At 54.9% G+C, this 15,708-nt stretch overlaps 5 protein-coding genes across 5 annotated transcripts; 1 reads left to right on the top strand and 4 right to left on the bottom strand.

Moving 5' to 3' along the window:
• Nucleotides 1-915: 915 nt before the first annotated feature.
• On the bottom strand, nt 916-2,391 carry IWZ02DRAFT_308259 (uncharacterized protein). Its single transcript, XM_066764015.1, has one exon. It carries the CDS (start codon nt 2,264-2,266, stop codon nt 1,076-1,078), a length of 1,191 nt encoding a protein of 396 aa, XP_066621039.1. The 5' UTR covers nt 2,267-2,391; the 3' UTR covers nt 916-1,075.
• Nucleotides 2,392-3,904: 1,513 nt separating this feature from the next.
• Nucleotides 3,905-5,312, bottom strand: IWZ02DRAFT_308128 (uncharacterized protein). The gene has a single exon (XM_066764013.1). The coding sequence runs from the start codon at nt 5,178-5,180 to the stop codon at nt 3,987-3,989; it is 1,194 nt and encodes a 397-aa protein (XP_066621038.1). The 5' UTR covers nt 5,181-5,312; the 3' UTR covers nt 3,905-3,986.
• A 132-nt stretch (nt 5,313-5,444) lies between these two features.
• Nucleotides 5,445-6,639, bottom strand: IWZ02DRAFT_380447 (uncharacterized protein; the record flags this gene model as incomplete). The annotated part of the gene is made up of 4 exons (XM_066765105.1): nt 5,445-5,826; nt 5,884-6,260; nt 6,341-6,408; nt 6,462-6,639. 4 exons carry the CDS (start codon nt 6,637-6,639, stop codon nt 5,445-5,447), a joined length of 1,005 nt encoding a protein of 334 aa, XP_066621037.1.
• Nucleotides 6,640-7,504: 865 nt separating this feature from the next.
• IWZ02DRAFT_308243 (uncharacterized protein) lies at nt 7,505-8,845 on the bottom strand. Its single transcript, XM_066764014.1, has 2 exons — nt 7,953-8,845; nt 7,505-7,897 (listed from the first exon to the last, which is right to left on the bottom strand). Exon 1 carries the CDS (start codon nt 8,710-8,712, stop codon nt 8,002-8,004), a length of 711 nt encoding a protein of 236 aa, XP_066621036.1. The 5' UTR covers nt 8,713-8,845; the 3' UTR covers nt 7,505-7,897; nt 7,953-8,001.
• Nucleotides 8,846-14,501: 5,656 nt separating this feature from the next.
• On the top strand, nt 14,502-15,701 carry IWZ02DRAFT_455509 (uncharacterized protein). Its single transcript, XM_066767796.1, has one exon. It carries the CDS (start codon nt 14,695-14,697, stop codon nt 15,370-15,372), a length of 678 nt encoding a protein of 225 aa, XP_066621035.1. The 5' UTR covers nt 14,502-14,694; the 3' UTR covers nt 15,373-15,701.
• Nucleotides 15,702-15,708: the final 7 nt, after the last annotated feature.

The raw sequence follows: 15,708 nt of genomic DNA, 5'->3' as shown, positions 1-15,708 counted from the left end.
CGCCACGCGCGACCGCTTCGCCTTATACTATAGACAGCTCAAAACCGAGATCGAGGCCGCAATTGGTAGAGACGAACGCGAGCGCGCCGCATCCCTCGCCAAGGAGGCTCTGGATGATGACCCGTACGTGGTGCCGGTGTTCTTCCGCCTTAAGTGGGCGACGTACCTGGCGAATAAGGCTGAAACGACGGACCTGCGCCGCTACTACCTGTCCATGTCGCAACGCTTCTTGCGGGAGCTGGAAAACGTCACGAAGCAGATGAGCATCTTCCGCGAGATGATCGTCGTCGATGATGTCTTGCCCTTGACCGAGGAGTGCAAATTCCTTCACGATGCGGGCGACCTGCTGGAAGATATTGCCGAGGACATTCTCCTCGCTGAGCGCCGTGAGCTCGTGATTCATCCGCTGAGAAGGTGAGTGCCACGCTCTCAAGGGAAGAAGATTGGCTGATTAACTCAAAGGATGGTAACAGGACCGCTTGATGCCGGCAAACCGTCTTTGGAGGGACTTGCGACCCGATTCGGCTTGTGGCTACTGCAAAAAAGGCATTTGGCGAAGAAGACTCGTAAGGAAATTCCTCCAATGAAGGGGTAGATGGAGTCATGGCTCGAGGCTCGAGACGAGAATGGGAAACTTTGCATAGAATCCCGCAATTGACGGTCTTTCTCCTTGTTGAAGATTCTTGTGAGTCATGATGAGAAGCGCAACAGTCGAGATGGCAACCACATCAAAGACGATGAGACTGAGTGTCAAAGAGTACAAGTCGTTGGAGCGGAAGCAGATGAGGTCAAACAATTCCTGGTCAAAGCATTGCATGCAGCCAATCAGCAATGTCCGAAATCAGGGCCAGTATTTCCCCGAGCACGGCCTGTCACGTGTGCACTCTCTCTTGGGAACATGTATCAATGGAGTCATGTGCAAAGATCAAAATCAGGATGTGAACGCATTTCCTGCATTGAGAAACACAGAACAAGGGCAATACCTTTGCCATCAAGTAAGCATCTCGACTTGCCTACATGCCTGCTTCCAAGCCAACCCTCCAACACACTCTCTGCCCGGCAAGTATCCCTCCCCTTAGCCCACCGTCCCCGTCGTACTGGCACCGATCAACGTCGTCGGCAACGCCGGCCTGCCCGTCAGCTCGCTCAACACAACGACCAACCCGGACCCATCGCCCTCGCCAATGACACAATCCACCCAGCCCGCATCGAGCGCGCGGAGCCGCTGCACCGGCCACGCGAGCGTCGGCTGATAGTCATCGAAAATAGTAGGGCCACACCCGACGGTGGCTGCCACGTTGTTGGGGATGTCAATGCACGTGTGGAAATACGCAGCGCTGGGGACGACCGGCAGAGGGGTGCTCGTCGTCGTGATAGCCCCATTGGCGTCAGTGGTCGTGACGAATGCCGTCACGTGTGCCAGGTCGTTGGTGTTGAAGGGGTAGACGCCGCCCGTGCCGTGGAAGCCGCGCAGCGACGATATCTCGGATGGGTCGAGCGCAATGATGGTCCCTTCGGAGCTGGGCGGCGCCGCGAAGAGCGGGATCGATTCGCTCGCGTTGATGCCTGCGCCGCCGCTGATGCCGCCGGCGAGTGCGGCACTGACGGTGGGTGAGGGTGCGCTGCCGCAGTGTCCGGCGGCTGGGTTGAGGGCGTAGTTGAAGGCGTAAACGGTGGGGAAGGAAAGGTACAGACTGGGCGATGTGAGGGTGCGGCCATAGCGCACTTCGGCGGTGACGGGTCGGCTGCCTGTAGGCGAAGTTTTAGGACAAATGATGTGTGGATCGGGGATGCAGGGCTCGGTAGGCTCGGCGTGCCAGTGGTATAGCGTTGCGGAGGGGGCGTAGATTTTGCAAGCTGCGCAGCGCGTATATGTAACGGGAATGCTGCAGTCGACATCGAGAGTTGTGCTGGGGAAGAGGGCCCCCTGGTAGTCGGCAAGAGAGGTGCACGCGTCGGCGTCCAGGGAACAGGTAGGCGTGCTGCCCGTGTATGGCTCAACTATGCTGCTGACGGGTGTGATGGTTGTTGTGATGGTCGTGACCAACACCTGTGTCGCGGTACGCCTCTTTCCTGCTCGAACAACACCATCGCAGAGCGTCGTGACTGGCACCGTGGGAATCGACGTCACATAATGGAGACGGTCCTCTATGCTGGTCACGACGTTTGGCGTGCCAGTAAATTCGGAATGGTGGTCCAGCGCCCAGGCTCTCGAGGAGCTGTTGAATTGGATGAATTCAGTGTTGCATTGGAGGATTGAGTTCATATCCAGGCCCTGCACTGTTGGATTTGCGTATGCAGGGGGGCCATCTGCAGCGTTCGCCGGAACTTGATTAATCAGCCTTGGAAGCTTTGAAAGGGAATTGGAAATAACCTGCTCCTCCGTAGGCGACCAAAGCGAGCACAAGTAATTCAATCATCAGAGTGACGTTTGAGAGGGTCGATTGAACAAGACGGGACATGAGGAAAGCCTTTGCAAATGCACCAGAACATAGGTGAGGAGTATAAAAGAAAGTCATCGTTGCCAGGGACAGCTTGCGTAACGACCAAGAAACATCGTGGCAGCTGCACTGCAGTAGACCGGTTGATCGTGACACAACAGGACAGGCTCGCCTTTTTCGTAAGGTTCTGCCTTGATTAGGCAAGTCTCTTGGACGGACGAGGCTGATTCTGCAGGCTTGACACGCAGTAGGAAATTGTGGCAGAAGAGGCTGACAGCCTTGCCCATCAGGCGCCGAAGATGAAGCCAAAAGACGAAAAGTCGCCCACGGCTGCAGCACAGAATCTGTTTCTCTGTGGAACCCATGTGGCTTTGTTCAACCTCTTCGAGCGGGGAGCCGCTGAAAAAAGAAGTCGATGGCAAACAATTGCCTGCCAATGGTGACCCGAATCAGCCCCTGGCAGTGGTCAACTGCACTTGGGACTTGGAAGTATCGCACATGGTGACATGAAGTCCGAAGTGCATTGTTTCCTGGGGCATCTTTATTCAGGCCGAGATCAAGAATTCCAATAATGTCTCGGACCTTCCTCACTGTGCACGACAAAAAAGTCCCCAGATTGACTTTTTTGAGGTTACCCGACGCCGATGCAACAGTCCAGTAGTGTCATGACACCGGCAGGCTCTCGAGCCAATTTGGCAGTGGAGCCGCGGATTATGCTCAAGCAAGGGTCCTTCATGGCACCGAGTACTTGTCCAATCCCGAGAGGTTCAATCGGTCAATGAGTCGGTGGCAGTAGGCGAGATCGTCGTTGTATGATGGCATTGAACGTCCCAGACCAGAGGATCACGCGGGACTTTCTCAAAGGTCCTCGTTGTGTATTATAATGAAGAGAATAAGTCGATCCTAAGTCTAATCTTGTCTTGACTGTCAAAGTAGACAAAGAACGACATTGCCACCAACCAAGTCACTTGGCCACATCCCTGTTGATCTCTGGCGTCAACCGGCGGGAGTATCCGAGGCGTGTTAAAACGGCTGTAGCACATGGAACGACAGCGTTCAGAAATAGATAGGCTGAAGTCGTCGCTGGAGGTAGTTGGATGCACGCCTTGGAAGATGACGTTCGTCATGTGCCACAATTTCACGCACAGAGCCTTGACCCAACATCCTCTCAATGTGGGTTGAACGAAAGATTTTCAAGGAATGCGTATAATGGCGAGACAGATGGTGCTTGGGTATCAATTAAGTCGCCCATGACATCTTTCACGTCTAAGACAAGTCTCCCCTGCGTTGTTTTGAGCGAAACCTGTCCAGACAGCAGCCATGAAGGACTCGTTTTGCAAGTCCAAATCAACCACAGAGCATCACAACTCCACATCGTTTGAGGTCATGGACAAGTCGTGAGACCTCCAGCGGCGCAACATTGGACCTGTCGACAAGATAACGGATCGATCGCTGGACATCGAGGCTCAGGTGCAAGTGTCGACCGAGGCAAGGGTTGAATTGAATTGCTGACGAAATCTGCTTTGAGCCTACGGGGAAACTCACTCAAATCCGCAGCGCAACAGACGCCAAATCTCTGGCCACCAGAGGGTCGCGTGGTAGATAGCGGGCCGCAACTCTGAACAGCTTCCTCGCTTGCTCAGTATTTTCCATGTACTTGCAAGCCAGGCCCGTCCTGTAGTAAATCTTGCCCATCTCGTTGGCGGCAGCGAAACCAAGCATGGGCTCGTCATCCTCGTCATGGGGATCGATTCCCATGCTTTCGCGCATGAGTTGTATACTGCGCATGCCCCAGAATTTGACCTCTTCCCAGTTCTCCAACTTGATATATGCTTGCATAATGTTTGCCACCAACTTGACCCGGAGGATGAGCCGTACCAGCTGCCCGTGTTGTGATTCGTACTGACCAGAGCCAAGAATGGTCTCGAAATGCGCATTACCCCAGATGGACCGTCGCCGCCCGCAGCAGACAATGTGAATGGCTAAAAAGGCTTCTTCGTAGAGCCGAATCGCCTCCCGAGGCTCATTCTTCTTAAGGGCCACGTTGCCGGCATCTTTGAGGCGTGTTGCCTTTTCCAAACACTCTTCTGGAGACTCGTTCGGTATGGCCTGGGCGGCGCATAGGGCATGGAACACGGATTCGTCGTACTGGCCAAATATTTGCGTATCGTTAAGACTCTTGATGCAACCAAAGGGTTCCAATAACTTTTGCTGTAACGACTTGGGCAACTTTGAATCTTGGTCGTCGATTTTGTGTGGATTGCGTAGTCTTAGGGTAAGCCGCAAATGCATATTCAGGCCTGGATGGGTAAGGTCCGAATAGTACCATATCTTGCAAAACGCCGCCAAGTCATCCAACAAGAGGACCATGTTGCAGGACTTGTCAAGCGGATAACTGTACTGAAAGGGCTCGATATCAACCCATAGATGGGCATGTTCGAAGACCTCTGCCTCATCGCCACAAACTACCAGAGGAACCCGTCCCTCCTCTGTGATGTGTTGTTTGGCTTCGGGCCAGGGCGTTTCGATGCGCACAAAGGTATTGAGACGGTAGAAGACATGACGAGCTTCGCGATAGACTTGGCGGTTTACTCGGAACAGGCCTAGGTGAAAGCGATACTTGACGTAGTCATCGGGGAGCTCGATGCGGGCGGCGGACGGACTAAGGACGTGGGAGAAGATTTCCTCGCGAATCTCTGCGGGGAGATTCAGAAGATGAGAAGGCGAGCTGGTCGACATTTTGCGAGCGGTCGAGGGAAGGGATGCAAGGGTTAGCGACCGGAGGAGAGGCAGGGAGAGGGTGGGTGTTGTAGACGATGACCGGCTCAAGCTTCGTGTTGTTGGTGCAGCAGATGGCGTCACAGGTCCTGCCCGTCTAGTGGCTGCCCTGCAGTGGCGCACCGCCACATGCGGCACGTCAACGCTTAACCGTCGCGTCGTCCGACTTCATCTTGAACATCTCAATCGAATCTATCTGATCAGAGGTCTACTCGATGTGACAATCTACCTATTCGGACTTTCCACGCTTCTCGCGTGCGACAATGGCAATCTTTCCAGCTCCGTGTCTCCACCTTCCAATGTCTCGAATCCCACAGTATCCGTTCTAACAATCCGCGACGAACCATGAGACGGTTTGGCCGCGATGAAGCTACTCCCGCGTCTGGAGGCTGACACTGGCGTCGGACCTGACGGCCAGCGTCTGTGCATGCTCATCTCACCACACATTCGATTGAGCAGAGGCCGGATTGCAGGCAAGCACGCGCAAATTATTCCAACATCGATTTCGACAACGCTCCACAAACAAGTCGACACAATGGCGTACGTAACGTCAAACTCATCCGCATTGACAAGGGATTGAAGCCGGAGAATCGACGTGATGCTGGCACTGCTCACGCATCAGCAACTGGATGTCCTATTTCGGGAGCCATTGGACAAAACTCACAAGAGGCCGACCGCGAATATCCCCATTAACAACCACTTCTGCCTGCGGCCCAACCTGGGTTTGTTGAGGACCGGCATAGGCAGGATGATTGTTGCGAAATCAGTAAAAATGTTGACCGCAGCATTCGTGTACAGTATCGGCGACTGATTCTTGCACGTCCCGCCCGAGATGGTCTTGTCCCAGGTGAACGCAACCGGATTACAAGTTATGATTGCGCTTGCAATCGTCCATGCCGTCCAAATGGCCACCGTCAAAAGGAGGACGTAGCAGGCGATGCGAAAGCGCGGTATGCTAAAGATTCGAAGACACTGAAGAAGGACCGAGATTTTGATGAATCCGAGGGACCAGTAGTACGGAAAGAGGACGATCCAAAGCATCTGGGGGGTCCAAGTCAGTCATGGCATCATTCAAGCACAGGGGAATGCTCCTTTCACCAATTGGAAGAAAAACCGCCTACCTTCCAATGCACAGGCCAATCTTCCTGCGGAATCTCAACAAGATGTCTCCCAAGCCCGTACGGAATCTCTAAATGCCATCAGCCTCAATCACACACCGACAGAACCACCATAGGTACCCACCTATCGTCCACAGTATCGGCATCCCAAACGCAAGCGCCATGGCCAAGACAACGGTCACATCATCCCACCAGAAATACCGCACGACGCAAGCGCGCGTGTACACGCGCGCGCAGACAACGACAAACGCGATCGACGTAAACACCCACGGCACGATCCGGATCGCATCGACGCGGGACATGTCGGTCGTCGGCGAGCCGTCACACCGGGCATGGGCATGTCTTTGGAGCCAGAGCAAAAGCAAGAGCAAAATCAACGGCAAGACGACGACAGCGTCGCACAGCGCTCAAGTGCGCCTTCAAGTACTGCACTCGCCGCCGGATGCGCGCAAGGATGCCGTCAGCGCGCTGCTGCTTGGTGCGCCCGAAGAAGCCATCGGCACTCCATCACCGCTGCAAAGGCAATGCGTGATGGAGCCTGGCGACCGCGAGTCGGAAGCCGGCCAGCGAGGCGGCCGGTAGACGCGCTGTGCGGCGGCGCCTGGCGTGCAGCTTGTCACTGCTGCGTCCCGTTTCGGCCATCTGATTGGCGGAGGCGATGCGACGTTGTGAGCCAATGGGCTGTGATCTTTTCAATCACGACGGTGATGCGGCTGCGGATGTGACGAGCCGGGCGAAGAATGCGTGGATTGTGGATTGAGGAGTCGCTTGTCGATTCTCGAAGCGGAAGCGCTGGGTTGGTGGTGGCGCGGCCCGTGTTGCCGTCTACTTCTTTCGAGTATTTTCGGCGCGGCAGCTGTGAGCGCTCACTTCGTCGCTCTTGTTGAGTGATTCTTGGTGGAGAATCTGCAATCACGTCGACGGTGGTGGCTGTCGCTTTTCCATCTCTGTCAGCTTTGAAGCAGGTCAAGCGCAGCGGTGCGCATCTTGCGTCGTCGTCTCTTCAGCAAAAGGCTGGCAAGCGGCAGCCATTTGCCCTGCTGGAGGTTTTTGTCACATCCTGCGTCCATGTCAAAGTTGCAACCACAGGAAGCAAAGTCGGAATCTTGATTAAGGAAACCCGATGACCATCGTTCAACGACTACGTACAAGCCCGAAGGGCCCTCGCTTTTTAAGGTTGTGTTTTTTTGATGTTCCCACCACCACCCCGATGTCTACCCGTCAAGCCAATTTTCGTGCCTGCCTTTCATTGTACCCAGTTCCTGCCCCAAGATGTGCGCAGGCCCGTGTCGCAGGTGGATTGTTGAAAGAAAAGCAAAGCAGAAGCCAGACCGTCGTGATGAGGGAGCTTTAGTGTGCCGCGCACAAGCGAGAGTAGAGAGTTGAGTGTCGCAACTTGTCGAAACCAAATGCTAGAGGAAGGAAGCCAAGGAAATGTGAGTGCCGTTTGATGGGGAAGGCACTGCCGAAGACTTTTGGTCTGGTCATTGCAGAAGCGCCGGATGATGGACCAGCAAAGTGTCGATCGCAGACTGCACCGGACGACGATGACCGCATTGTCTGCAGATGGAAGAACGTCAGAAAGTAGGTCAGATGATAGGCTGGAGGTGCTTACCTTTGAAGATTGCGTCGAGTGTCTGGATGCGACAAGAAGGTTAGGCCATTTACCACCAGTTGCCGTTGACTTCGCGGTGGCGAAGCGAGGAGAAGTCGTGCTTGGGCTTCTCGCACCACGGGTTGTACCTGTCGAACTCCGCGATCGCGATGTCGGTCTGGGTGTTGACCAGGAGGCAGTCGGGCGTCTTGTCAAGGCTGCCGTGGGTCCTCTCGAACTGCGTGCGCATCACGTCGCAGAGAAACCAGTCGCTCTTCGGCATGTACTGCTTACGCAGCAGCTGCATATCGACAAGAGCGGCGTAGACATCGGAAGAGACGCACATGATGGCGCACTCCGTATTGGTGGGGTCCTCCCAGGCACAGCCCAACTTGAGAGGCTTGGATGAGGTATTGTTGACGTAGGCGCTGAACCAAGGGGCGTTGACAACGTCGTCCCTGAGAGCGTTCATCTCGGCGAGGTAGCCCAGCATGTCAGGATCAAGAAGATGGATGCCGTAGCGGGAGCGGAAGTCCTGGCAGTCACGAGCTCCAGGTGCCCAGTAGTCGGTAGCAAGTTCAGAAGCATCCTTGTGGTAAGCCTCGCAGGCCGGCGAAGACGCACGCGATTCTACACGGGGAGTGGCGGCACCCAAGTCACTGAGCGTAGCCACGTCGACGGGGGGGGCTGCAGTCGCAGTCCTCAGCAGACATCGGGCGCTGATGAGAGTTGCGCTCCTTGAGTGCCTCCTTGTTGGCGTCGAACCAGGCCACGAGGGCATCGAGATTGAGCTCGGAAGACATGGTGAAGTTGAGGAGTCTACGAGTGTTGGTGTCAGTGGTCTTGTCACAGTGTGAAATCATCTGCGCATCGTCGAAGACATGTTCTGGCATGATCTCGAGGGGGTGAAAGTGAAACTCACTGAAGAGCCTGGGATAATCTGACCTCAAAGGTACAGAGCCGAAGCTGGGCGACAGAGGTGGTGATCGGGGAAGAGAAGGGCAGGGATGGAAGACCAATCGACGATTGGGTGAAGGTAGAGTCGTGGATGTTCGAGTGTGGAAGGTTGAAAAAGAAAGACGCCGGCTCAGCAGCAGACATGACGCTTTTGTACTCAGAGCGTTACCGGCAGACGGCGGTGCCAAACACCACCACACACAGCCGATCGGCTGCTTCGAGGCAGTTACATATCCAGATCAGGTATAGTACAGGCGCAGGTAGGCGGTATACACAAACTGAACCCAATGTTTAGGCGTGCAGGCGGATGAATGCTCCTATGGCAGGACTGTTAAAGCTCAAGCAGATCGATGAGCGGCCTGGTGGGATGGATGCTCCCAGTGCGCGTCTTGAGGAAGTCTAAGCGGCAGACAAGGAGCCTTGCCGCAACTCAATACTGCTTGTGCAAAGACACCAATTCCCTATATACGGCTCGTACTTGCTCACTGACGCTGAAGGGGCTGTGGGGTATATGAAGGTGGTAGAAAGTTTACTGCGGTTGGTCTACAAACGGTAAAAGAGAGGATTGTTAAGACTTCAGTGAAGCGGCAAAGGAAATGAACATGCTATTTGCAAAGGCTACAAACAGTGTCTGGATTTGTGATCACTTCGAGTGGGCAACAAATGTGCATTGTTCAACTGACTACTTGCTATGACTGAAAGACTCTGCCCGGCTTTGCCGAGCTTGCAGCATGTTAGGGTGACTGTTTGTCTGCTTTTCGTCTTCCCTGCTGCTAGCGCCGCATGAATACGCCCACAAACTGTTGATGGTTCGCCAGCTACGCCAAGGGAAACTAGTCTTGAAGACGGAATGGAAAGAGAGACAACAAGAGCGGATTGTCGCAAAAGAAAAGCACTGGGATACCGTAAATCAGGAATGGAAAGAAGCAAAAAAAGAGACTGAGTGGATTGTGTGCCGTGCCGGGCGCGAAGGTCTTCCGTCTAGGCGCGCAGCAAGTGGTGAAGATTGAGAAGAACAACCTCGTAAGTTGCAGATGGCTCTGACGGTGTGATCTGCCTTTGAGAAGCCATCAGGAAAGAAACCAAAGAAGCCGGCGACCACGGCCGGAGAGATGAGTGCGAGGCCGATGTCGTTTTGAAGAAACAGAACGCTGCTCAGCCGTTGTGAGAGATCTGGAAGCGCAAGCGAAGCATTTTCCAATTTATCTCACGAGCCGGGCAATACAGGCTCAAGAATTCTGGATCACAATGGCCTCTGAGGCATTGAGGAATGAGCTCCAGACTGGATTCGTTCAGACGGGCTGTCATAATGTTGGCGAGAAACTTGGAATTTTCCGGACGGTAAGGCTCGAACAGCATATCGGCGTCGCACAACTTTATGTATGCGTCGACTGGAACCCCAAGAAATATCTTGTCCATAACCTCCTCCGCCGTAGGAACTTTCAAAAAGTCAATCTTCCGGAGGGTATGCAGCCGCATGTAGGTTTCTAGCCACTCCCAGGTGTTGGGAGGATGTAGCCTCAGTGCGCCCGCCTCAGCAAGAAGTGCAACCATATCTGCATCCAACCCAGAGATGGTCAGTCTTTGCTGGTCCGCTTTTATCCACGGGGCATGGATATTTCTGGCATGGTGAAAGCCGTTGTCGGCCATTGTGGATTCGTTGCGAGACCTTCGGGCGTGGAAAGTGAAAGCTGTCAGAGACTGAGGTTGTCACGCGCGTGCAGCTTCGAATACGGAACGCAGGCTTGAAGATCCTGACCGGGGACAAAAATGGTGATGGAGGACGCGCGAACGATACGAAAGCGCAATCCCTTTGGAAGGAGGCAACCGAATCTGCAGGCACACGTGTCAATGGTCTTCAAAGATACGATCGTTGTGAGGTGAAGTTGAAGCTCACCGCGGGTTCTTCGATGATCTGGCTTGAAAAGTAGACCTGAAAGCCGCTGACGTTGGTATCAACAGCTTGCAGACTGTGTTCGTGAGATAGATGCTCGAATTGATAAACGGGCGGCGCTGAATGGACAAGCAAGGTAGATGGAGGGACCGACTAGCACGAATGTTGGTGGTGTTGAGGATAGAATGAGGAAGAGTGGTGAGTGCCCGAGACTTGCATTGAAGGGAAGGTGGCCAATGAGGACTTGCACCAAGAGAGGAAGGAAGAGACTCGGGCTCGGTCTTGAGCGACTCAGCGGGCGAGGAAGTTACACCTGGCGATGGATGTAGCAGCCACCGGTGGTATTAGAGTATGGATCAGTGCAGCGTGAGATACTGAGAACAGTGTTCCAATGCATCCACTAAATTCCCCTCCAATCCCCTATTCTGCAATAGTTGCGTGAAATACAATGTTTTCCTGCTCGCCTCACATCTGCGGACCTCACAAAACTTCCACCTCTGACCTCCTGCTCCTTGCTGATCAAAACACACGCTCGCCAAACTGGACGTCGAAAGTATTCTGAGCACAGCCGATTTTTGTACGAGGGGCAGAGCCACTTTGACAGATGGGTGTGCTTGTCTTCTAGATTCCAGCCATCGTCTGTCTGCTCTGAGAGTGAGCACTGCCTGCGTGTACTTCATCTACAAACAACGTCAAGCAGTATGCACAGCCATAGTATCGCTTCAAGCGAATCAACAGAAAACTCAAGATAGAAATCACCGCACAGAAATGGACTAGAAATTATGCATTTCAGGAGGAAAACGCACGCCTTCTGATGAACATCAGGCAGTGGGATGTGCATCCATTATTCCCCCACGTCCCACCATCGCTAACTACCACAAGAGAACGGTATCAATCCCATCCGAAGATCGTGACACAAAGTACAAAGGAGAGGTGCAAAGAAGTCGATGCTGCTATGCTACTGTGTATTGCAAGCGAGCTAGCCAGCCAGTCATCTAGAAGAAACATTCAAAGGCTAAATAATGGACAAGAGAGAAACAAGGAAATCCCAAAACCCAAATCCGTACATCTCACGTTTAAAACAGCGCAAGGCCGGCAACGACACCGGCAACGAGGCCGACGGCCATGTTGACGCTGCCCTTGGTGGCGGCACCCTCGTAGCGGGCACCGGCCGGCGAGGGCGAGGGCGTGGCGCTGGCGGTGGCAAAGACGCGCGAAGCCGTGGCAGCGTCAACAATGGGGACGCCGCTGGCGCTGGGAGCAGGGCTGTGGAAGTGGACGACCGAGCCGTTGCTGGCCTTGTAGAACGAGGTGCCGTTCAGGGGCGCGGGGCTGGGGATGGCCTTCATGATGATGGTGGAGAGCTGGACATCAGGAGTTCCGGCCGGGCCCTTGGGAGTGTGGACGGGGCCGTTCCAGGCAGGCGTGCTGGTGACGCCGGCGACGGAGCTGACGGCCGAGGGAGTCCAGTTGTCAATCTTGACGGCGCCAGAGTTTGAGGCCGAGGCCGTGCAGCTGCAGCTCGTCACAGTCTCGAGCTCAGTGGTGTACTGAGTGACCATGGGCTTGGATGCGGCAGGACTAGTGGCAGGCTCGCTCACAGCGGACTCGGGAACATCAACAGAAGCAGAAGGAGCCGGAGTGTACGAAGGAACGTCAACCGAAGCCGCGGGAGTGCTGGTAATGCCGCCAACCGAAGACTTCTCAGTAGCAGGGCTCGAGGGAGCGGGAGTGTACGACGGAACGTCAACGGAGACGGTAGGAGATTGCTTCTCGGCGCTGGTAGCAGGCGTCTCAGCAGGAACATCGACGGAAGCCGAGGGAATAGACTTCTCCGAAGCGGGAGCCGAAGGAGCAGGGGTGTAAGAAGGGACGTCGACCGAGACGGAGGGAGTCTGGGTCTCAGCGCTCGTGGCGGGCGTGTAAGAAGGCACATCGACCGAAGCAGAGGGCGAGGGCTTCTCAGAGGCAGGGGCCGAGGGAGCAGGGGTGTAAGAAGGAACGTCGACCGAGACGGAGGGAGTCTGGGTCTCAGCGCTCGTGGCGGGCGTGTAAGAGGGCACATCGACCGAAGCAGAGGGCGAGGGCTTCTCAGAGGCAGGGGCCGAGGGAGCAGGGGTGTAAGAAGGAACGTCGACCGAGACGGAGGGGGTCTGGCTGGCCTCGCTGGTAGCGGGGGTGTACGAAGGCACATCAACCGACGCGGACGAGGAAGCCTCCTCAATGGGGCACACGGTGGTGCTCACATCAATGGTCTCGGTGACGGTGTGCTCCTGAGTTCCGCTGGTCGAGGTGCGAACGCGGGTGGAACGGACAGTCGAGGTGGTGTAGGCAGAAGGAGCAGGAGTGGTAAGTCCACCAGCTTCCGAAGGAGTGGTAGAAATTGGCGTGGAAGAAGCCGGAGTCGACGGAACTTCGCTAGCGGGGCAAATGGTCGTGCTGATGTCAATCGTCTCAGTGACGGTGTGCTCGTGGCCATCGCTTGTCGTGGTGCGGAGACGGGTCGATTGGATCGTCGAAGTGGTCATGGGGATTGAAGGGTCGACGGATCCAGCGTCCGTGATGGCGGGAGCCGCAGACGGGCTGGTGACAGTCCAGGCCGTGGAGAAGGCAGAGGACAATACCGAGCCTTCAGCAGTAGCCGAGCAAGATTCCTGGGCGCTCTCGATGCAAGAGCACGACTCGTCCCAGGTAGAGCTGAAAAGATCCAGGTCGAGATCGACACAAACGTTGAGGGGAACAAGGTCGACGCAGGCGTTTACCTTGGCCTCGAGGATAACCTTGTTCTTGCAACGGCACTCGGGGGTGTCATTGACACAGACGTCGGCCAGGGCGCTAATGAAGCACTTGTCGCGGCATCCGCCGGGGTTCGGAGGAGCGACACAAGATTTGCCGCAGGTAGTGATGCTCGAAGTTGCGAGCGAAGTGGCGGTGGTCGTGGGAGTACCACCCAAATTGATGCCAGCCGTAGCGGCGACGCCACTAGCCAAACCAACGCCAGCAGTTGCTGCGGCGTTGAGGCCAAGGAGGTCGGCATTGACGCCCAGGTCGAGAAGGTTGGCCGAGGCGCCAGAGGCGAGCACGGCGGCCGCAAAAGCCTTACGGTAAGCCATTGCGTATGTTTTTTTTTTTTTGGGTGGGGGGGATTAAGGATTAACGAGTGTGAAAATTAATCGACGAGCAGACCCGATCCTTTCAAAAGAGTGAAAAAGGTCGGAAAAAAAAAAAGAACTGGGAAACGCTCGTCTGGAGTGAGTTGGGTGAAGAAGAGAGAAAGACGACAAGGAGAGTCAGGCCTCTATATAGACCCGGCGACGACGAGCAGACAAGAGACGATCATACTCATAGCAGCCGGGGACCAACAAATCACGACCGAGTGGCAACGACATCCTAATCTCATCATGGGAAGTGGGCAAGCGGATGCCGGTCGCTCCCTGTTCCTGGGCATTGTGGGAGCTGGATCCCCGAAATGGAGCTTCTAGATGGCGGAGCGGGGGCACGAGGGGGCCGCTGCGTATCGGCGAGCAGCCCTATCAGGATCAGGGGGTGGTATTGGGTCCTGAGGTCGTGGGGAGAGAATCTAGGAACGACGTGACGTTGGAGTTTGTCGGCACCGCAGACGGCTGGGCAGTCTCGGGCCGGAGCATAATTGGCCCGTGCCGACAAATGAACGTCCTCTTTTTGGCAATGGAGCCGTCTCCCCTTTTCCTCCACCGTCCAAGCAATTACTGCAAATCGACCCTGCTCCGACCACTCGAGTAATCACGATCTTCGCCTCGTCTCCTTTTTCTCGCCAGAGCCTGAGCCGTCCAGTGATCCCGAGCCCTGAATAACCCGAGGCTCACCATGGCCGGACACGCGCCTTGAACCGCTTCACGAACGACTGCTTCTTGAATTTTTGGTGCGTATACGATGACCAATGAACAAGGATCACCAGATCGATTCAAGGGTCTTAGTATCTTCTCTTTGAAAAGCATTGCATCTCGAACCTTGAGCCTCAGCGCCAACCAGACCAAGTCGACTCCGTGCTCACGAGCTTTGGAGCGACACGATTCAAAATCCGGTGAGAGGGCACATCTCCGGCCCAGCAAAAATAAATCGAAGCGGGGGATCGGGAGCCTGATCTTTCATTGGCGTCTGTTCTTTGCCGCCCCAGACAATTTGACAAGTCAACCTCTCCACAAGCAAGCGCGCGACTGTCGACATTTCGCCAGAGTGGTGTATCAATTTCGACTTGTATTCAATTGTTCTTCATCTCCGAGCAGGCGCTCCAGCGAAGACTCGCCATTTTTCATACTGTCCGTATACGCCACAACACGTTCGCTCTCGAATACGACCTCAACAACGCCCCGGGCCCGAACAAGCATCGGACACACGCTGCATGTCTCAGTCGTAACGCATTTCCACAACTCACCGCTGAGTCCTGCTTGGCTAGACAGGTCCAGCCCGACTTGGTCCTTCTCTCGATGCGGCAAAGTCTGGGCAACGACTGCGCAGAATCTGATTGAAAGCGCAGCCGCAACAAGGACGAGTTTGGTCTCAGATTGCTGGCGCGGACCAATTTCCGCATGGCTAGTTGCCGCTGGTTGACGCTCGAGCCCACGGGGAGATGTTGACTGACGCCTCCTTCCCGTGGTCATAGTTCACCGCACATTCTCGCTCGTTCTGGACTGGAAGGTCGCCCTTGATCCTGATAGCGGTCTTGAGGTTGCTCTATTCGGCAACCGCTGCCTCTCACCGACCGCCGTCACTCACGGCGACTTCGATACTCGCCGACTTCTCACTTCCCCTTCCTCCCTCTGAAGTACTTTGTAGTATACTGCGCTGCACCATCATCGAGCAATCTTTGGTTTCATTGGTACAAAAAATTCCTCCTTCTGTCCAAGCTCAAAAAAAAAAAAAAAAAAAAAAAAAAAAAAAAAAAGC

Source organism: Phyllosticta citriasiana (genome assembly GCF_038021145.1).
Source record: "Phyllosticta citriasiana strain CBS 120426 chromosome Unknown IWZ02scaffold_9, whole genome shotgun sequence".
Taxonomy (NCBI): domain Eukaryota; kingdom Fungi; phylum Ascomycota; class Dothideomycetes; order Botryosphaeriales; family Phyllostictaceae; genus Phyllosticta; species Phyllosticta citriasiana.
Note: the sequence above shows the minus strand (reverse complement) of the source record. Positions and strands in the feature narration are given on the sequence as shown.

Coding starts and splice junctions, on each gene's coding strand:
- IWZ02DRAFT_308243 (XM_066764014.1), bottom strand. CDS start 8,712: ATGCCCTCGTGGCCTGGTTCGACGCCAACAAGGAGGCACTCAAGGAGC.
- IWZ02DRAFT_308259 (XM_066764015.1), bottom strand. CDS start 2,266: ATGAACTCAATCCTCCAATGCAACACTGAATTCATCCAATTCAACAGC.
- IWZ02DRAFT_308128 (XM_066764013.1), bottom strand. CDS start 5,180: ATGTCGACCAGCTCGCCTTCTCATCTTCTGAATCTCCCCGCAGAGATT.
- IWZ02DRAFT_455509 (XM_066767796.1), top strand. CDS start 14,695: ATGACCAATGAACAAGGATCACCAGATCGATTCAAGGGTCTTAGTATC.